The sequence below is a fragment of the Trachurus trachurus genome (assembly GCF_905171665.1).
Source record: "Trachurus trachurus genome assembly, chromosome: 5".
Taxonomy (NCBI): domain Eukaryota; kingdom Metazoa; phylum Chordata; class Actinopteri; order Carangiformes; family Carangidae; genus Trachurus; species Trachurus trachurus.
The window spans coordinates 28,514,317-28,536,087 of NC_139896.1; the positions used below are offsets into that span (position 1 = coordinate 28,514,317).

General features: G+C 40.9%; 2 protein-coding genes across 2 annotated transcripts; both read left to right on the forward strand.

The window, feature by feature from the left end:
* Window positions 1-146: 146 nt before the first annotated feature.
* On the forward strand, window positions 147-11,295 carry sfi1 (SFI1 centrin binding protein). Its single transcript, XM_083971977.1, has 31 exons — window positions 147-438; window positions 526-597; window positions 708-818; window positions 1,230-1,324; window positions 1,417-1,534; window positions 1,682-1,784; window positions 2,240-2,396; window positions 2,502-2,663; window positions 2,783-2,853; window positions 2,932-3,024; window positions 3,107-3,204; window positions 3,646-3,712; window positions 4,719-4,849; window positions 4,928-5,009; window positions 5,093-5,271; window positions 5,364-5,439; window positions 5,896-5,991; window positions 6,090-6,166; window positions 6,280-6,382; window positions 6,467-6,563; window positions 7,068-7,228; window positions 7,311-7,385; window positions 7,584-7,658; window positions 7,761-7,937; window positions 8,025-8,218; window positions 8,297-8,380; window positions 8,463-8,649; window positions 8,748-8,787; window positions 8,901-9,045; window positions 9,147-9,246; window positions 10,365-11,295. The coding sequence occupies exons 1-31, from the start codon at window positions 287-289 to the stop codon at window positions 10,524-10,526; spliced, it is 3,540 nt and encodes a 1,179-aa protein (XP_083828103.1). The 5' UTR covers window positions 147-286; the 3' UTR covers window positions 10,527-11,295.
* sxph (saxiphilin) lies at window positions 11,057-21,337 on the forward strand. The gene is made up of 17 exons (XM_083971981.1): window positions 11,057-11,187; window positions 11,579-11,742; window positions 13,733-13,832; window positions 13,934-14,110; window positions 14,209-14,371; window positions 14,485-14,549; window positions 15,592-15,743; window positions 15,888-16,074; window positions 16,261-16,409; window positions 16,499-16,589; window positions 17,779-17,826; window positions 17,906-18,088; window positions 18,226-18,373; window positions 19,500-19,582; window positions 19,668-19,852; window positions 20,915-21,101; window positions 21,201-21,337. Exons 1-17 carry the CDS (start codon window positions 11,133-11,135, stop codon window positions 21,242-21,244), a joined length of 2,181 nt encoding a protein of 726 aa, XP_083828107.1. The 5' UTR covers window positions 11,057-11,132; the 3' UTR covers window positions 21,245-21,337.
* The last annotated feature ends 434 nt before the right edge of the window (window positions 21,338-21,771 follow it).

Sequence of the window (21,771 nt, forward strand, 5' to 3'; positions counted from 1 at the left end):
CAGCATTAAAGAGAGGAACGTTTCACGCCCACGACTTCAGAGTCGTTGCAGCCTGTTGTTGCCGTTGGCAACTGGATCTCACAGCCACAGCTCTAATCACTGCGTCACACCCGCGGTCACGTGACAAGGAAAAACAAATGCGCGGCACTTGGTTACGACTTGAACCGTTTCTACCCGCTGGTAAAAGATGTTAAAATTGTTATATACATGTATCTAAAAGTGTTGTACACTGTCGCTTTTCGTTCAAAACTGATGCCAGTGCTTCAGTTCCGTAACTCGTGCCACAATGCAGGGCAACAGTAGAAAGTTTGACTCAGGACGACCCAGACCAAACAGTGGTGACACAAAACAAATCCGCAAAGTTCATACCAGGAAGGTTCCTTATAAAGTTGGATACAGCTGGAACAAAGGAGGAAGACTCAAGGAGCTGAGGATAAGGTAACATTGCATTACATTTATTTTATGACAATTTTTTTTTTAATTTTTTTTTATCATTTATAGCCTGACTTTTGTCAACCGTCACAGGCATTTAGCCAGAAAGTTCCTGAAGATATGGATGCACAACACCTTCGGCCGAGTTCTTCCTCAAAGAGCCAAGTAAAACATGTTCCATTCATTTAGCAAATTTAAGTTCTTGTAAGAAGTCGTGTGCACATGATTACAGATAAGGCATGGTATCTGGTTACAGGACATATTGTATTTTGCAGCTCTCACTATGACAGCGTGCTGCTGAGGCGAGCGCTTCAAGGATGGAGAGATGAGTGGTGGACATGCAGGCGGGAGTGGAGTCTTACAATGCGGGCAGAGTGTCACTACAGGTAAACCCAGAGCCCTGCAGCAGTATTCCTGGTTGTTCTCATTGTATGGTCTCTGAGGGAACATTGTACTTACTCTACTGTTTTTTATCTGTCTGGTGTAGTTACTTTTCACATATATACAAAAAACATATACAAAATAAAATGATAAAGATTAAACCTATGATTCCCAACCTGCTCTGGCGACACCTTACAATTATCTATTTGGAGCCCTTCATAATTCAAATGTATAAATTGTTAAATGTGAGACCTAAATTTAGTTGATGATACGTTTGTACTTTGTTTATTGTATTGTTTGTTTTAAGTAGTTTTTATATTGTTTTACTAGAATTTACAAGATAATCTGAGCATTTCTTTTGTCACTCGATTTACCAGTCTTGTAGCCCAATGTTGATCAATTGTTTTGTGTTTCAGGTATTATCTGTATAACGTGACATTCCAAAGCTGGCGGACGTTTATGTCACTGCAGAGGGAAAAGCAACGCAAATTACAAAAGGCTCAATCACACGGTATGATTCTGAAAACGAGAACATGTCCAGTCTCATGTAATCCCTAATCTCGTCAGATGCGGTGTGATTAACCACTTTATTCCCTGAACCAGCTGATAGGCAACACATGCGTCTGGTTTGGGACAGGTGGGAGGTTTTCACCGAGATGAGGCGAATGAAGAAGAGAATGCTTGAATCGGCTTTAGAGCATAACAGACTCACAACTCTGCAGTAAGTTCACTGTAAAGTACAGCACCATACAGACACCGGTCTGACAAACATACAAACAACTACAGTGTTTGTACAGTATTGTCAATCTCTGCATATGATCTTTAAATTATTAATTTTTTTCTTTCTTTTTTTTTTTTACATCTGCAGTTCCACATGGAGGTTATGGCAGACTAGACTACAGCAACGACAAGTCCTTTACATCTTGGAGGACCAAACCCTCAAACAGCAGGCGCTGGCTTTACAGAAGAGGGTAAACACTCATCAGTTCACTCATAACTCATTAGTTTTTCTTGTACGTAAATACAAGTGGCCTCCATCAACCCCCTCTGCACTCACACACGCACACACCCAGCCCCTGAATACTGACTGAAGCACCTTTTGCACTTTTTCTGCACAGTACTACAGAATCTATCTTTCTGCTGGTTTCACATGAACTGATGATTATTTTAATTTATTGCTCCTATTTATTTTTATCTGCTGGTATTTTTATATTTGTATTATTTGTCCTGTTATGTTCTGTTTGTGTTTTATCAATTGTCTGTTTGAGTGATTGCAAACCCGAGAAGTGCCAACAGAATTTCGTTGTACAATTGTACAATGACAATAAAGTTTTCATGAATCTTGAATCTAGAATACTAATCTCTGTAGTATTTTCAGTGTTAACCGTGTGTGATGATGCATGTACTGCTCTCTTTTTTTGCAAAGACTTGGCTTCAGTGGAGAGAAAGGTACACAGCTGCCTGTTGCCAGAGAGAGAACGAATCCAAGGCTTCGCTTCACTTCGTTCTTAAACTGAAAAGAAAAATGTTGCATCAGTGGATGAGTTATGTGTCCTGCTGCAAAACTGAAAGAAAGTCTCGAGGTACTTTTAATTTTAATGACTTGCCTGTATGAATGGTCACCTCTTTCTGAGCTGTGTTGCACACTTTTTGTTATTTTTTATTATTCACTTCCTAATTTTTTTTAGGTGCAGTTCAGCGTACCTGTCATCTCCACCTGGCAAGGGTGTGTTGGGGTATTTGGAGAAATGCGTTGCATCGCAGGTGGAGTGAGGAGCACCGTTTGCAAGCTGCAGGACAGTTAGCCACACAGAGCGTCCAACGCAGAGCACTGGAGCAGTGGAAAGCTTGTATCCTATTTTATTTATCCTATTTTCAAACCAGTTTCAGCATCAGAAGCAGTCCATCGTATGATAGTAAGTTCTCACAATTATCACTACAGCTGTTTGATTCTTGAGCTTGTCAGTAGATGTGAGACTGTGCAGAGATGAAGCCGAGGTAAACCAGATGGCGAGGCAACACTACCAACACCATCTAATGGTGAGGACCAATGAGGAAGCAACAGAAGTACAGGATGAGCTCATTGTATCTATTAACTTCCATGTGTTGCTGTTGCAGAGAGCTGGACTGCAGGGACTTTCTCTCAATGCCACCCAGAAGAAAACACAACGCATGAACAACAACATGGCTCTCCAGCATCATCATCAAACTGTAATAGAATATGAACCCATCCTGAAATGACACAAGTAGAATTGTAATTAGTGTTGAAGTGTTATGTTCTTGTCTCCTTTAGGTGACAAAGACGTTTTGGAAGCTATGGCAGTACCGTCTAGAGGAGGCTGAAGATAGGAGTTTTCAACTGCTAACAGACATGGCGCAGACTAACTACAGGTGCCTTTATTTGCTTTTTATGCCTCTGCAACAGAGACAGCCAGGAGCCCTTCTCAATGTTCCTGTTCAACCATTCCAGTTAATATACGGCCCAAACATTAATTAGAAATCCTAGGTGAAGGGTTATTGTAAAATCATAAGACAAGATTTTGGCCAGAACATATGACACAATTTAACACAAATGTCTATATGGACATTACAATATGAAGGGATGTAATTTTTTTTATATTCAAATGGTCAAAGGTCAACGTTATCCTGATATCAGAATGTTTTGCAAAAACATCTGGTTTGTGGAGTTTTCATTTTGCTGTAGAGTCAAAGGATATATTGCTTAGAATATGGACTTGTTTTTACAAACTTACACAAACACTACAAAGTTATTCCTGTGCGATTAGTTTTTGTAGGATTTTTCTATAATTTCTAATGTTTTTCCTTCGGCAGCACGTCCCTGTTGAGCAGCTGTTTTCACTACTGGAAAGAGAGACTTGCTGAACAGAGACACATGCAGGTATTTAGAGCAATGTTTACAGAACAGACATGTGTTTCTTTGAATTAGAGGCACTTATCTGTCAAGAAGGACTTTGATTTAACTGATAGTATATCATTGAGTTAGTCACTCAAATAGTTTGGATTACTCTGACAACAGATATTGTACAAAGAACATGAGATCCTCATGGGTGTTACAGTTCTAAATATTCTTTTACACATACATCAAGGTTTAATGTCATACTATTCAAGGTGCATACACAATCCATTTTTCCCAGGGTTCAGTACAGCGTAAAGTCGTAAAACAAAAGTAAGTCTTTCCACACAGTAAATTAGTTGGTCCAATGTTGGAGGATCTAGTTGAAAGCATTTTCTGGTTATAGCTCTCCTACTACTTGCCAAAAGTATCTCCAATAAATATGTATCCTTCTGTAGGACTGTTTCTGGCATTTTACTGAGATATAAAGTAACAAAAGAGTAATCTAAAATAAAATGAATCCACCCCCATTATTCTATTTATCTCGGTAGCCACCTCCCTCCAGTATGACTGGATCTTTGGACAGGCCTAAAAAACATGAAAGTGATGAGCCATAGAGGTTCCACTTTGTCTCCAACAGAAGTCTGTGTGTCTGTTTGCAGTGCTGTTATTTTAGGAGTGTTAACAGTTATTTCTATTGCTATAAATAAAACATTTCTCTCTCCTCTGTAGAGATGATATGGTTAGTCAATAAAGTGATTAGTAATTAAACAGAAAAATGCTCCTCACCTATTTTGAAAACCAAGAAACATTAGTTGTTGTTTTTTAAATGCACACCTTTTTTTTTTGCTTTTCCCTACATCTCTGCAAATTATGTCTGTGTTTTTTTTTATTATTCAAGTTAATGGATAATGAAAATAATCTTCACTCACAGTTAAACATTTCCCCAATAAGTTTTTAACCCTCGATACTTTTCTGTAGATATAAAGACTAACAGTAGATATGTGATATTAATCCCTGTTATGCATGTTTTGTCCATGCGTGTTTGCAGGAGCTGGAGCATCGTGCAGATGTTTGGTTTACAGAGCGCACGCTGCCTCAGTGTTTGAGTTTGTGGGTAGAGTTCACTCTGCAGAGGAGACTCCAGTCACAGAGGAGACACAAGGCTCAAGTCTACAACCAGTGAGTTACTGTTGATTTCCCTCTAAACCTCTAAACCAAGCAGAGGTGACCTGATTTGTTTGTACACTATGTTTTCAGGCAGCGCCAGTACTCTTGGGTGTTTTACACCTGGTGGGGACGGTCGGAGAAACACAAGGAGCAGATGCTTTCTGAGCGGATGGTATGCCAGCTATAGATGGATATTATGTTGTCAATAAAGAGCACAGCTCAGTAGTGTATCACTCATGGATAACTCATCAACAGGCAATTCTTCATGAGGAGCGATGCCTCGCGCAGAGAGCCTGGACTCGCTGGAGGCAAAGGACAGAACGGCAGATCAGTGAGGAAGAGAAACAGAAAGCTTCCGATCATCTGTACCTGCACCGACTCCTCCACAGGACCATGACGCATTGGAAGGACAACAGCACTGAGATCAGAGACAGGTGAGACAGACTCAGTGCTGTTGAGGTGATTTATTGCCGACACTGCGGTCTGATCACAGGTTTGTTTGTTTGTTTATTGGTTTGCATGTCAGGAGAGACCGTGAGCAGCAGGCCTGCCACCAGGGAGACCTGCTCTGCATGAAATGGGCTCTGGAAAGATGGAAAAAGGTGACTGTTGTACTTGTTGTCCTGTCCTGTGAGGAATCAATGCCTTTGGCTTAAGATACAAGAAAAGAAAAATAATAATAATTAGAATTTTCATCACAGGCACATCATTATTTCCAGTGTTTTGCAGATTATTATCTTGGTTAATACTGTAGTTCAATAGTTTTTGTCAACAAAAGGTTAAAAAAAAAAAAGATGCCTCTGCTAGTTGTGTCTTCATTTGCGTGTCCAAACAAACAATAAAACAAAGAAAGGAAATGATGAAATTTTAACAATTTTTTGAGAAGCTGAAAACATGTTTTTGGTTTAAAGATTTCTGTGATGAATTAATTGATAATCACTCTGTTGTTAAATGAACTGATAAATCATTGTGCCTTTACATACTTTAAAGAAAATCATATGTGCACAGTTATTGGTGTCATGTCTCGATGTGTTGTTTATTTGTATGTGTTTTATCAGTTTGTTCAGAACCAGAGAGTGAGAAAAAGCAAATTGGTGGAGATGCAGCGTTACCATGACACTAAACTTCTCAAATACACCTTTGTGGCCTGGAAGGTACAGTACATAATGTGTTGACATGATGTGATCTCATATGTTTGGGGGCAATAAAGATGATGTGAGAGCTGAAACACCACGCCCTGCTCTGTTCACAGACACACCACCTGCAGATGGCTCAGATCTACAGTCGTACAGAGGAACGTTACAGACAGCGAACACAGCACTTTCTCAGGTATTAAACACAACGATATAGATACTTTCTTCAAAATCCAATATTAAAGTTCTTTGTTTTTAAATGAAACACGGTGTCTATCAGCATCATCAGTTTCAGGTATGTCTCCCCAGGACTACTCTGTCAGTGTGGAGGGAGAACGCAGAGCTGCAGGCGGAGGTCCAGCTCCTGGAGCAGCAAGCACACCATCACTTTGACCACTCTCTTCAGTTGAAGGTAATAAAGCAGTCTGGTGGGGAAGTGTTGAAAACCAATACAGTTACTGCCTTTTCACTACTTCTCTGCACTGAATCTTGGAAGGTTTTTCTTGCTTGGAGAGAAGCAGCAACACGTGCAGTGTCAAAGCGCCGGCAGCAGGAGGAGGCAGTCAGCAGAGCTCAGCGCTCCATAAACCAAGGTAACAGCCATGCACTGTGTAGAAGAAGGTAACAACAGAACTCTGCATGCAGCATAGTTGCAACCCTATTACATTATATATTTTGTAAAAATATATATATATATATATTTGTATTTGTATTTATGTGATTGTTTATTTATGTGATCCTTCCACTTAAAAAAAAACAATTTCTACTAAAGTATTTTGGTAATTCTATACATTTTCTAAGATTTACGGCTGCACAAAAGTTTTTATTTAATCTCAATGATTTCACACTTGCAAACCCAAATTAAACAGATCAAAGAAAACCAAGAGTGACTTGCTTGTGAAAAAGAAAGCCTGTCTGCACTGTTTTCTTTAATTTAAAAAAACAACAGACAAATTAAATTATCAATTGCTCATCACTGTTTCGTTGTGTGTTTTGTCAAAGTTCTTCAGCTAGTAGGAGATGAATTCTTCTGAGAAAATGAGGAGCATGTTTTTCAAATGCTCTGCGCTTTGTTAGTGAATGTTTTCTCTCTTTAGTGCATCAGCTGCAGACTTTCAGACGGTGGAGGAAACACACCAGAGACGCTCGGAAGGAGAGGATCTGTATGGAAAAAGCCAGACGGCACCATAACTCCAAACTCCTCTCTAAAGCACTGGAAATGTGGAATAAGTATCACCACCAATACCGGAAACATAAGGTTTATATTTCACTTTCCCTAAACTGTTACATAAAGCCCACATGCTATGACAGGAGTTCTTAAAAATGTGATTGTGTCATAGGTGATGAAACGACAAAGTATCTTGTTGCTGAGACTAAAGATGTACCAGAGCTACTTTGAGCTGTGGAAAATAAAGGTTTGTTAATGTTTGATGTCATGTTCCTCTAATGTTATGGAAATGTTAAATATTATGAAATCAAAGTTAGGATTAAAGACAAAAAAAGAGAATCAGCATGATTTTATTTGTCAGATGTTTCCTGTCCAGAGTTGATATCAAAGCTCTCAGACTCTCTGATTTATTGCAGTTATCTCACTGTTTACTTCCTTTTAACAGCTGCAGCACAGACGGAGAGAAGTTGAGCAAAACGAGCGAGCGCTCTGGCATTGGTCCCTCACTCTTCAGGCCAAGGTAGCACTTTGATTCCTCAGGAGGAAATGGAGCGCTAAAACTGTTGAACTGACAATCAGAGGCTTTAATGTGTGTTGATGGTTGTGTGTAAACCGTCTACAGGTGTTGTATGGATGGAGGCTGTGCGTCACCGAGCAACGCAGGAGGCAGGAAGAGGCGGCCAGAGCTGCACAGGTCTACAGAGACGAGCTGCTGCGGGAGGGCGTGACGTGTATCCTCTCATACGCCGCTCACATGAATGATCTCACAGTGAGCCTCACACATCACCGACAGGAGCATGTGAGTGTGTGCATGTACTGAATTTAGCGTCACGTCAGACTTACTACGTCAGACGTACTTATCTCTTCAAGTCTCTGTGTCCTGCAGAAGTCCTGTCACATCCAAAGAGTGGTGCGACGCTGTGCTATGCGATGGAAACGGCTGACTTTCTGCAAACCACAAGGAGACCGAGCAGCCAAAGAGAAACCTCCAAAAAAGAGTGTGACCTTCTCTCTGTCCTCACCTGGACCGGAGAGAGTTTCCTCATCTGAGGACGCTGAGGATGGAGCGCTTAGCAAGCTGTAAGTCTGAATCACCCACTGGCTGTGAATCTCTGTTCTATACACGGACTCTATCTTACACAGTTTATTCTCTTGCAGTCTTTCTACCCGTATGCCTCGACGCAAGCCACGTAGCCGTGGAGAGCTGTTTGAGTCTCAAATGACGGTTTTCCCACTTAACAGGTAGAGCATGTGTTCTGTTTCTGTTCTGTTCTGTCTTGAATTAAAACATCATGCTAATGGTATGATTTTTTATTTTTTCGAGTAATCAAAACCAGTCTGGCATCGCTGCCGTGGAGCAGACATCCCATCCTGCTGTGTTGTCCCGCCTTCCTGTTGCCTCCACACATCAGAGCATCCCACCCCCCAACTCTGAGCCTCAGCTGTCTGTTGTGGACCAAGACCTGCTTTTACCTCCTTCTGCCTTCATGAACACTGGCTCTCACAATATGGTAACACTCAGCTGTTCAAACTGGACTGATATCAATATGTATTCAGCGCTAAGTTAAGTGGCTGAAGCTGAGTTTTTATCATGTTGTTTGTTTTTTAGTTGGGGAAATCAAGCAGCCTTGTTGCCCCCAGGTTTCCAGGTAAGGCTTCACTTTTCTTCTGTCTTGAATTCTTGAATTCATTATGTAAACATGATTTATTATAAAGGCAGGAACAGCATAGTCAAAACAAGTTTTTCTTTTTCGTTTTAAAGAGAGACATCTGAGAGCATCTAGTGAAGAAACTGTGGCGCCTCAAGCTGGAGATACGATAACTGATCCAGTGTCAGCTCTGACAAGAGAACTGCTCAGCATTCAGCTGGACATGAAGAGCTTCCAAGCAGACAGGAAACAGCTCCGGTAGGCAAGAAAGAAAGACCACTTTTATCATTCTTCCTCTGTGGTTGTTGATATTGTCACCACAGAAAATAATGATTGTTTGTGTGTGTGCGTCCACTCAGGGCATGGCAAAAACTGAAAGGGGTTTTGCAAAATTGGCTGCAGACAAGTGGAGAGGATGAAGAAATGGAAAAAGATTCAGTTTGTCGGGAGCTGACGGAGGTAAGAAGATATAATGTTCACACTTTTTATGATAGACTTGGTAACAGTTCAGTAGCACAAGGTTACTTTATGAGAAACTCCGAACTTGTGGAGTGGAGTGGAGATACATGAGTGTCCAAGGTAAATGATTCATGAAAAGAGACAAGGTGCCAACTTAACCTGAAGCTGACAGTGCCTATAGAAAATCATCATACTCTCTTGAAGCTATAATATTGTTCATACGGTACAAGCTGAAATCAAAACTTATTGAAAATAAACTTTTTTCAGCTTTTTTTATTTACAAATTGATCCTTGCAACATCAAACTAATGAAAAGAGACAATGGCAGTTCTGCAAATTAATACTTTTTTTTTTTTTTTTTTTAAATAAAAGAATAACAGGGTTGAAAAGTCATCAGTACCCTGATGTAATACTTGGTAGAGTTACCTTTTTCTTTAACTACAGCCATTAGTCTCTATAGCTTTGCACACCTACATTAGGGAATGTTTACCTGTTCTTCTTTGCAGAATTGTTGGAGTTCAGTCAAATGGCTCGGTCATCCAGTTTGGATGGACAGCCTGATCTCGGCCAGGTGTCGGTGGTGCCAGACTCTTTGCACTCTGTAGCCTTCACCTTACTTGTGCCTTTTTACAGCTTTATCTTGGAGGTCTTTTGAAAGCACCTTTCTAACCATGTTGAATCCTTTGCCACACCATGTACTGCACTGCTAGTAGTGAAATCCTCAAGAAACAGCTGGTTTTATTATGAAGTCATCCAACCAGGACATTTGAGGTCAGGTGGCGTCGGTCAGTCTGGTGTTTGATGTGAAAGTTGATTGGTTGAGCCTGAGCAAGTTTGTAACGGTCCATTCTAAGGGGCTGATGACCAAATTGTTTTTACAAATATTTTTATGAGGAGGGTTATATTGTTTACATCTTAAAAAAGTCAGATTGAATTCATTATAATTCCTAGGGTGTAATGTGAGGTAAACATTTTGGCAGGATGATGACTTTTTATAGGCACTGTAAATGACTCTGATGGCTTGAAACATTCTTCTGTTCGAAAAAAAAGCAGCATTCAGAACTCATATATACGTAAATGATATCAATTCATGATGTTGATGTTTTCTGATATTGACAGTTGGAGGAGCGCGTCCACAGACTTTCCACAGACCTGGCCAAACGGAAGCCGGTGATGCTGCTGCACACAGAGAGGATCCAGCACTTACAGACCGTCCTCCACACCTCCCTCCCTCAAAAATCACAAGACATGGAAACTGACGGCTCTGTGTTTACAACGTGACAGGAAACTGTAAAGGTCCTCACGCGCACGTGATCACACCTGCTGAGCGTTTGAACCGCTGCTCATCTGCTATGATCTCATTTCTCAAAATAATGTGAAGACCAACTTGAGGAGAGGAGAGGAGAAAACTTCTGTTCTGACACATATTTTGCTATAAACTTGCTTCTTTTTTTAAACTTTTATCCCTCTACTGCACTCAGCCACTGAGAGGATATCTGAATGTACAGGTAATACTTTTATTATTGTTATGTGGATGTGAACAGTTTTAAACTTGCAGAAACTGTCCAGAAACATTGTATGTCGGTACCTTTACACCTTCACCTCTGCACTTTAAATCTCCAAAACATTGGATAGGGGTCGTGCTTGTGACAGATGGTGCGAAATATTTTCCATATGTGTGCAGAAAGTAACTTTAGTGTTTTCAGTGTAGCAGCCCTTGCGCAATAGCTTTTCCTTTTCCCCGTTCGTACCAGCGCCTCTAACACTGTGGAAAATCTATGCAGGGAAATCAGGGATTTCAGACTAAGAGGAAGGACAGCTGTCCGCCGTGTGCTGCTCACTGCTTAAGCCTGGTTTGTCTCAACCTTTGATCTACAAAAGAGCAGAATGCGAGGAGTTTATGCTTTTTTGCTCTTCTTCATCTTTGTCTGCTGCGTCAGGGGTAAGTTCTGTGGCTAAAAGAGTTCATTTATTTACACAGATAAGTCATTTTTTACCCATATTCAGTCTGTCTGTGTTGTTAAATGTGCTGTATTTGTTTTGTTTTTGGTTGTTGCTGGAACAGTTGTTGCCCTATTTGTCGAGCTCTTTGCCTTTCAGGACATTAAAACTGATTTTAACATCCATGTGGATATATTATTTATTTCACAGTTTACTGATATGTAAACCTGGATTAATATATTCTTCATTAATGAATGTGCAAAGAACTATCTGCATCTTAAACTTAAAACACCAATATGCATGAAACACAACTAAATTCTGCAGCAGATACACAGTGTGTTACTCCTCCGACTGACCTGTGTGGACTGTTGGAACTGTTCCTTGCCTGACAGCTAAGAAGATGCGGTGGTGCACGGTGTCGGACCCTGAGCAGAGGAAGTGTGCAGAACTCGCTAAAGCTCTGGTGGCGGCGCTGCCTCCAGCTGTCGTGGCGGCTTTTGCCAGACTTTCGTGCATACGAGCGTCCAGTACGAGTGACTGCATCGATAGGATCAGGGTGAGCCGTCCCTCACCTCACATGCAACATGATGTCAATGCGACGCGCTTCACTCAGGTTTCAATGATGCGTCAGGGACATAAGGAAATATCAGAATAGGACGCCAGGATGACTGCTGAGTTTACTGGTTTCCTAAAGGCTTCCTTCATTAAATCCACAGCGCCTCCACAAGATGATGATAATATTTTGATCTGGGTTTTATAAGCATTACATATGTTTGCATCTATACACAACATTTGATGTATATATACAGTGGCAACATGCAAAAGTTTGGGCACCTCTGGTCAAAATGTCTGTGAACAGTTGAGCAAGTGGAAGATTAAACGATTTCCAAAAGGCAGAAAGTTACAGCTGACACATTCCCTTTGCATACTATATACAGTATATTTCATTTTCATCTTTTACGTTTTCAAAATGACAGAAAAGGAAAAGGGCCCGCAGCAAAGGTTTGCCCCCACTGCATAGTTAATACCTAGTAGCCCCTTTTTGGAAACACAGTGTAAATAGTAAATATCTTGTCTGATACCCTGGTCAAAGTTATCTGAGAGCTCAAGTCTCCTGGGTTTCCTATTCTTTTACAGGCTGCTGCTTTGTTTCCCCTTTTCACTCTAAAACTGTAGAAAACTAAAATAATACACTGATATTGCTTAAAATATTGCAAAAGAGTGTTTTTATGTTTAACTTTATGCCTTTTGGTGATCATTTCATCTTCCACTTGCTCAACTGTTTACATTAACAGACATTTTGACCAGACCTTTGCATGCCACTGTATCTTTGTACGTGTGTGACCAAGGCAAATGATAGTACAACATGCATCAATGCTACATGCAGCTTCTCACCGACATACAATTTATTAAAAGAAAAATAATCTATATGTTATCACTGTAGTGCAGCATAAATTAGTTACTGGTATATGTCAATGCTTTCAATTTGATCTAGTTTTGTGGGTGCACTGCAGCTTGGTGTAGACTTGGTCACCCTGTGGTGATCAATCCAAAGCTTTGCAGAGCAGAAATGCAATTTCCTTTTAAGGGGAAAGAGAAATTTTGGACTAGGAGAATTTTTTCTATCACAATATAGTCTTGGACTTGTCTTTCATTCCCTTTTAAATGGACTGGTAGAGGTATACTTCACCCAAAATCGATAATTTACAAATTGTCTACTCACCGTCATGCCAATGAATGAGTTATCAAAACGCTCTTGTAGTTCCAGGGGGGGTCCGACTGGCAACAGATTTATTTTCATATAATGGCGGCGGATAGAGCTCATTTTTGAATTGTCCAAAACACACACAATGAAACATCCAAATACCTCCATACAGCTCGTCCGTACTGACCCAAGTGTCCTGAAGCCGTGACATGAAAAATGTCTGTTTGAATGAAAATTCTGTTTTTAGCCTTGTTGTAGCAGTAGCTCGTATTGGCTCTGATGATGTTTGTGTGCATGCGTGAGATTTGCTGAGAGATGTACTTCCGTGTTTACATCATACATCCAATGGTTTACAACGACAAACGAAAATCTGCGCACAAACATCAACAGAGCCACTGGGAGCTGCTACTACAACAAGGCTAAAAACAGAGATCAAATGAATTTTTTCGACCAACTTTTTCATGTGGCGGCTTCAGGACACTTGGGTCAGTATGGACGAGCAGTATGAAGGTATTTGGATGTTTCATAGTGTGTGTTTTTAGACGATTCAAAAGTGAACTCTATCTGCCACCATTACAAAATCCGTTGCCACCTGGACCCCCCTGGAACTCCAGAAGCGTTTTGATAACTCCCAAATTTCTCCAAACCTTTCCTTGGCATGACGGTGAGTAGAAAATTGGTGAATTATCGATTTTGGGTGAAGTATCCCTTTAAGATATCAACGTCAATAGTACATTTTAATATAAAAGCTGGAAAAGTGAAGTGGTGTGATTACCTTCTGCAGAAGTTGATATAGTAACACTGCCAAGTTAAGGAGGTCAACTCTGATTCCTTGTTTCAGGGAAACCGTGCTGACATCGTGACATTAGATGCAGGAGAAGTTTATTCTGCTGTGAAGCAGTTTGGCCTCATCGCCATCGCCAAGGAGATATACAGTGATGGTGGGTTAACTGAACTTCAACTTTCTGAGACGCTTCAACATGTCTTATCACCACCGTCGTCTGAGCCTGTCTGTGATTTTCCTTCTGCATCTACGCCGCAGGAGGCTGTATCCTGTCTGTGGCTGTGGTGAGGAACAGCAGCTTGGACATACGCTCCTTGCAGGGCACCAGGAGCTGTCACAGCGGGGTTCGATGGACGGCTGGTTGGAGTCTTCCTCTGGGCTTCCTGCTGTCCAGAAACTACCTGAGCTGGTCCAAGGAGCAGCCCCTCAGTCAGGGTAAGGAGGGTATTAACATCCGCACAGTGTGGAAGCGTCCTCTTTTCTATATTCTCCACTCACTCGGCCCCCTGACTGTTTCTCCTCCCGTCGAGCAGACGTTAGTACCTTCTTCAGTGCCAGCTGTATTCCTGGAGCTGCAGCCATGGCAGCTCCTCTGTGCGCTCTGTGTCAAGGCCAGAAGTCTTACATTCGCCAAAAGAATTACCACTGTGAAACGTCCCACAGTGAGCCCTACTACAACAGCCAGGGAGCCCTCAGGTCAGGCTTTACCAAAGATCACCAAGCATGTGTGTTTACTATATCCCAACCATCTAAGATAACAGTTAAAACATGAATGAATTTCTCCTGTTTCCTGTTTTGCTCTGTCACAGATGTCTCAGGAGCGGAGCAGGAGATGTTGCCTTTGTGGACCATTTAGCCCTGAAAAGTATAGAAGGTAAATAACATCTTCATGTCTCTAGTTTCTGTCCAGCCACAGCATCTTCCTCCATGTCCCTGTCTTTTAATTTCCTGTCAGCTTTGTACTGTTCATCCATCTACTGAAGGCCAAATGCCCCAAAAGACGTTCCCTCCAGAGGGTTCATCTGCACCTTTAACCCTCTGGCTATTTGTCTCCAGTTTGCTTTCTTTTTATTTGGACCATTTTAGCTGTGTTAATGCAGATGGAATGAAATTTCCCAAGGGTCTGGATTTTTGTCTAATTGTTTCATTTTTAACTTCAGCTCTTTAAATATATCAATAATGTACTTTATACATCTAATAGTACACTTTGGCTCTATCATGACCACTTGTGGCCAATTGAAACTCATGAAAACTATTTTTAATTCTGTGTTATTTACACTATGAAATCACACAATTTATGTAAAATTCTAATTCTAATTCTCATTCTAAACTCAACACTTGAAAATTGTAGTTTTAATGTCTTCTACTAACTAGATTATGTCATTGGTCCACTTTTGGCCAAAAGAGCAATTTCATGTAATATTCTTAGTTTCCATTAGAGGGGCTTATGATGGTTCACTGAACGCCAATGGAGCAAATGACAGTGTTGACATTGGTGTGATCATATTATTAATACAAGAAAACCAGCAGCACAGAGAATACAGTAAATACCAATGGGCATTTTTTAAAGGGATATTTCAACATTTTGGCAAATTCACCTATTGCCATAATCCCTACAGTCTTAGGAGTAGGTTCATTACCTTTAATTGTCGGTGCAAGCTGTTTTTTGATCGGCGGGGCAGAGATGCGAGCTGCACGGTATTTCTACGTTTCCGTCATCAAATTAAATACACAATCCAACAACTCCAAAACACTCTCGTGGACAAGCTGCACATTCACCACGCATAAGCCTTCAGATAACTCATTGGTTGGAACCTCAGCATGTTGCTGGGTGTCAGAGGTGTGATCCCTGTGGCGGGAAACGTCCAGCTTCTGTCCAACCTGCTTCTTCTTCTTCACCCTGTCTGTTTTCTCAGAGAGTGATGAGTTCAGGTTACTGTGTACTGACGGCACACAGGCTCCTCTCAGCCACTTCAGGACCTGTAACCTGGGACGCGGCCCAGGGGGGGGCATGGTCACCAGAGTCAACTTTCGCAAGGTTGCTCGCAAATTTCTAATGACCGTGCAGGTACTTTGTTTTTTTTTGTTGTTGTTGTTGTTCACTCCTTTGTCTTTCTGCAAATATCACACATTTCTTTGTGTGCTCCATGTCTGTTTTTTATCATTTAATTCTCATAGGAAAGATCTTTAAGGACTCTTTCTTATCATTCAGATGCTGTTCGGCCAACGAGGACGAGAGAGGCAGCGCTTCCAACTCTTCAACTCATCTATTTTTGGGGAGAGTGATCTTCTCTTCAAAGATGTGACAGATAAACTAGCCATTCTCCCAGACGACATGGACGTCAGTCAGGTGCTGGGGCTGGATTATGTGGCTCTCCTCAAAGGCCTTGGACACGAAGGTGCTCACCGCTCCACTGACGTGTGTTTGCTCGTGTCGTGTGTACATTGAAAAGAGACCGGCAGTGATTGTGTGACCAGTGTTGGGAAGATTACTTTGGAAATGTAGTTGGTTACAGTTACAAGTTACCCTGTTGAAAATGTAATAGTAGTGAGTGTGACATCACTGATCCTGTGTGTGTTGGCAGGGAGCTCCCTGGAGGACAGCGTTGTGCGATGGTGCTGCATCAGCCACGCAGAGCAGAAGAAGTGTGAACAGTGGGCTCTCAGTATAAAGTCGGACCCACTGGTGTGTGTTAAAGCCGCCTCGCTGCGCAACTGCATCGAGAAAATTAAGGTAAGTCATATAAATTACAGAACATCTGGATTTTTTTTGTCACACTCTATAAAGTTATATGAAAACTTCAACCTGCACCTGTCCGACAGAGGGACGAGGTGGACGCCGTCTCGCTGGACGCAACTCACACGTTCATCGCTGGAAGATGTGGTCTTGTCCCTGTAGTAACTGAATATTATGGTAAGAACAGAAATATTTAGTTTTTTGAGGTCTCTCATCATAATACATTCAACAAGAAGGTTACTCCAAAATCAGGTTCCTCAAAATCATGAACCATTTTTAATTAAAATTAAACTTATAATATATTAAATATTAAATATTTTCTTCTTTTTCTGTTTCTGTATCAGTGTAAATTGAATATCTTTGGGCTTTGGACTATTACTTGGACAAAACAACAGATCAGGTTAATTTTCAATAATTGTGCAAATTATTTCTTCCTCCCTTAAGAGACCAATTATTTTATTTGTGAGTGTCAGAAAATAATAGAAATGTTAAATTTGTCCAATGTGATATCTAAAACCCAACAGTAACGTCTGCTTGCAACAGCTTGCACTGTCAATTAAAGGTAATGAACCTACTGTACCCCTAGGAATAGGGATTATGGCAATGGGCGAATTTGCCAAAATGTTGAACTATCCTTTTAAACTGTATTTGATTTTTTTTTTTTAGTTAGGGCTAAAAATGTGCTTTGTGTCACAGTGATTTAACCTTTGAACTTCAACCACCAACTCTCATCAGTCCCTCCTTGAGTCCAAGTCGATGTTTGTTGTGTTTTTGTCAAACGAGTGCAGAGACAGGAAAAAGAACCTTCCCTTGCGCACAATAAAAGCCAAAGTCAAGTCAATGTTGATGCCCAATTTGAAGACATCTCCAGAGGGCGATCCTGAGATTTCATGCTCACAACAAAGAGATGGACAGATGGACAACCTGAAGTCTGCAACCAGGGTTGAAAGACACAACGTTGTAGAATCAGAACCTGGGATTTGGTTTGGATGTTAATCACAAATTCAACATGAAACAATTAAGGATGTTAAGTTTCCATATTCTCTCCTCCCCTGTTGGAATTTTATGTTTTAATGCGAAAATGTAATGTAATGAAAATGTAAACAGAAATGTAATTAAAATATATAATTACATTTCTGCCATTTGCCACTATCTGCCATGTTTTACAACTTTTCACCCTGCAGCGCTTAAAATCTAAAATAACTGGCTATGAAATATTTGAAGGTAGCTCATATGGATAACAGGCCTCCAATTTCAATGCAGTTTCTACTTAGTCTTTTTGTTATTGTCTGATATTCTAAAATAACTTGAAGCTGTAGTCCCTCTGTCTGATCTATATCTGTGGCCTTCTCTCGGTCTCTCTCAGGAGGAAAATGTGTGCCTGCAGAAGGATCAACTCACCTAGAGACAGACGGTAAGATCAAAACAAAACCCACCTACAAATGTCTGATTCACAGTGATGCTGAAGCTTGTGTGACTGTCTGTCCTCTCAGAGTTGCCCTCCCTGGTGGGTGTAGCGGTGGCAAAGCGCTCCAGCAGAAACCTCTTCATCGGGAACCTGGGAGGGCGTCGCTCCTGTCAGAGCCACATGTACAGCCCCGCGGGCTGGCTGCTGCCACACACACACACACTGAGCCCCGAGCAGAACAGCAGCTCCCCCTGCGACCCAGACCAAGGTGCTGCTTCAAATCATTCATGTAACTTGTGCAGTCCTCAGAGGCAGCGCTCTTGTCGTCAGCAGCCGGTCTTCATGGCGTTTCCATTCCACCGACTCTGACGTGTAACTGTCGCCTGTCTCTTTGTGTGTCCTCAGTGTACAACAAGGTGTTTTGGAAAGGCTGTCTTCCTGGCACTCAGGGGAATTTGTGTAAAGTGTGTATGGGAGGGACTGGGGAGGCCGCAACCAAACGCTGTGCTGACAACCACAATGAGCGTTACTATGGCAACATGGGGGCTTTAAGGTACCAGTGGCTAAACTATGTCCGAGATTTGATGAAGAAATGATGAAAAAGCAAATTTTATCCCTTTCCTGCACTGTTATTCTGTGATTAAGGTAGTTTATGATTATATATATATTATGTCTCATATGTCCCTGTTTGAATGTGTTTAAAGCAGAAGTAAGCGGAATATTTGTGTTAATATAAGTCTTAAATAGTTGTATCTTCCGACAGCAATCACTTACATAGAGTGTTTGGTCTGAAACACGGGTCTGTCAGTCACTCTGCTCTGCTGTAAGCCGAGGAGAAAACTTTCCTTGTATCCTACAACCTTTATCCAATGAGGAGAGAGAACGGCATAAAGGGGCGGTCCTCTCTGTGTGTGCAGCCAAGGGATGCGCGTGAATGTGGTGACGTAGGGACGAGGGCGGGGACTGCTAACTCCATCGGCTGACAAGAAGTTAGCCAAAACCACCGGATCGCTTACTTCTGCTTTAATACAATTGATGTGAATTTAATTTATTTAAACCTGAATTAAGACAACACTGACATACTATCACCTGTTAGGTTCACATATTTATAATGCTTATTTATAGACACACACTTTTATTTGGAGTTGTATTAATGTCAACTGAACAAGCTAAAGTGCAATAGTTAGTGTGCATCAGTGCTTTTTCACAGAAAACAATGGTGCAGTACTACGAATAGTAGACATCTGAATCATTGTTAACATAAATGTATTGATTATAGTTTATTTAAGAAGAAGAAGTGAGTTTTTGTTCAATTATATCCTTATATTTTATTGGATTATTTGGATCATATGAATAAAAAAGAACAAATAAACATTCTCAACAACAATAAAAATCCCTCCACTTCTTAATTAACAACATTATTGGAAGATAAAGAATTAATTAATTAATTACGGTAATAATAGATCTATAGAAATGCACTGAATTATGAATTAGTTTGCACAAATACAAATTTATAAACAGAGAAATGATATATGTGTATGTATACACACACCCCACACATACACATCTATACAGACATACTTATAATATACAATAAATTAAACATATGAAAATATATCTAGTATTTACAGTATAGTTTGTTTGAGCTGGCCCTGAACTCCTTCTCTTGTCATTCATAGGTGTCTGGTCGGCGATGCCAGTGGAAAAAGCTATGGCGACGTGGCCTTCCTGGAGCAACACAACCTCCAGGCCAACATCCTCAGTGAGATACTGAACTGGCTGGCTGATGCTTGCTTCAGTGATGTGTTCATTGTGTCACAGTGCGTCTTTGTCATGTTGTGCTTCAGGTCTGAGCTCCACCGGTTGGTCAGACGGGTGGACGTCATCAGACTTTGAGCTGCTGTGTGGGGACGGTCGCCGAGCCCCGCTGTCCGAGTGGGAGAGCTGCAACCTGGGGGTCGTCCCACCCAACACCATCATGACACGACCAGTGCTCACGGCACGAGTGTACGACTTTCTCATGAAGTCAAAGGTCAGCTTATATTGACATGATCGATTTGTTTTAAATCAGGTTCTTTACACAAAATCCCTCCCACAATAAATGATTGATGGCAGCTCCACTTCTTCTGATGAATATAGGAAGAAATCAGAAATATGATTTTTGGCTTTGCCGGTGGATATTCATTCTTAAAGGACAATTCCAGGCAAATTCAACCTGGAGCTATAGTTTCCTAATATTTTAGGTCTAATCTGAAGATTTTCTTTTGTATGTTTTGCAGTAGTTCTGTCTGTTCCCGCATCGCCACAGCAGCATATAATGGGAGCAGCGATCTTAGGCTGTTTACATCCCACAAAACTGCAATTTTTTCCACAGACAGTGTCAGATGGCTTCAAACTTACACCAAGGGAAAGCATCTGGATCAAGAAAGCCGACATGTTTTACAACAGAGCTGTAATACAAAGTCTTGCGAAGTCTCATGCGAGAGTCAAGTTGCCACATTCAGTACGTTTACAGGCAGAATAAACAATATCCAGACTTACTCTCACTGCAACGAAAACTTTGTGGCTCTGAGTTGATATTCCTTTGTTGAAAAAACTAACGGGAGACGACCTGTAAACATAGTTAGCCGTCAACTTGACTCTCACACAAGACTTTGTGAGTTTGCGCAAGACTTTGTATTACAGCTCCGTTTACAAACATGTTGGCTTGCTTGAAGTAAACAAGCAAGTGCCCATCTGACGCTGTCTGTTGAAAAAAAATTTGCGGTTTTGTAGGATGTAAACAGCCTAAACAGTGTAAGATCGGTCTGCTCCCATTATACTGCCGTGGCTATGCGGGAACAGACAGAACTACTGCAGAACAGGAGACATTAAAAAGAAAATCTTCAGATTGATTCTTTTAGACCTAAAATATTGGGAAACTACAGCTCCGGGTTGAATTTGCCCGGAATTGTCCTTTAAAGGAGTAGTTCACCAAAAAATGAAAACTACTCCGGAGTATTCATCAGAATGAGGGTGAGTCAATAATGACTGAATTTCAGTTTTTGGTGAACTATTCCTTTAACATTTTAAATGCTTTTTTTTTATCATAAAGGAAACTCTGGCAGCCAATCCAAACACAGAGTTCAAGCTCTTTGAGTCTCAGCAATATGGAGAAAGTGACCTGCTGTTTAAAGATGCCACACAGTGTTTCGTCCACACAAGTCAAATGGACTACCGCTCCATCCTCGGAGAGGAGTTTTACACTCGTGCAGAGACCGTCTTCAACTGCACGCATTCTGGTACGGCCACAACCAAATACACTGATGGATTGTTGTTATGCATGTCAGACATATAACCAACTCTAATGCTGATGTATACCTTACTTTTTCTTGGTACAGACATCTTGGACTTTTGCAGTCAGGATGTGTGCAGCATATTCTAACAGACAGAGAGAAGGAAAGGACCTTTCCTGTGTTTCCTGGTTAAAACCATCACTTGTATCATCGCAGAAAATCTGGATGAGCTGCTTGGTGACTGCTTTTGCACAACAACGGTGAATGAAGTGCAGGACTTAAAGTGTTGCTACACTTGTGGTCAGTCACTGCCTTTGCTTTTACTATAAGTCAGTGATGTGTCTATGTGTAATCGTTGTGTCTCTCAATGACAGGAAATACTTTTGTACATAAAATATTTCCAATCCTGTCCAATTAATCTCAACACAAAGAGGCTTGTGATGCACTGCAGGAGTCATACTACACATTCAAATATAGCTGTAAAATTATTATGTATAGAATATGGAAATAAAATCCATGTGTAAGTTTATCTAGGTGTCATTAAGATTTTTGCATTGCATCCTTCAATATTAAATAAGTGTGATTAACAGTGTTTCTTATACTGAATAAATAAATACATAAATAGAATTACTTACCAATAATAAATAGTGTGGCTCAGTAGGGTAAATTATGTCTA

Excerpts from the sequence above, each read along its gene's own strand:
- sxph (XM_083971981.1), top strand. The coding sequence starts at position 11,133 with ATGCGAGGAGTTTATGCTTTTTTGCTCTTCTTCATCTTTGTCTGCTGC. Across the intron at positions 14,111-14,208 it reads GGAGCAGCCCCTCAGTCAGG|ACGTTAGTACCTTCTTCAGT; the intron begins GTAAGGAGGGTA and ends CCCGTCGAGCAG. Across the intron at positions 19,583-19,667 it reads CCTCCAGGCCAACATCCTCA|GTCTGAGCTCCACCGGTTGG; the intron begins GTGAGATACTGA and ends GTTGTGCTTCAG.
- sfi1 (XM_083971977.1), top strand. The coding sequence starts at position 287 with ATGCAGGGCAACAGTAGAAAGTTTGACTCAGGACGACCCAGACCAAAC. Across the intron at positions 2,397-2,501 it reads AACTGAAAGAAAGTCTCGAG|GTGCAGTTCAGCGTACCTGT; the intron begins GTACTTTTAATT and ends AATTTTTTTTAG. Across the intron at positions 9,247-10,364 it reads TTTGTCGGGAGCTGACGGAG|TTGGAGGAGCGCGTCCACAG; the intron begins GTAAGAAGATAT and ends TGATATTGACAG.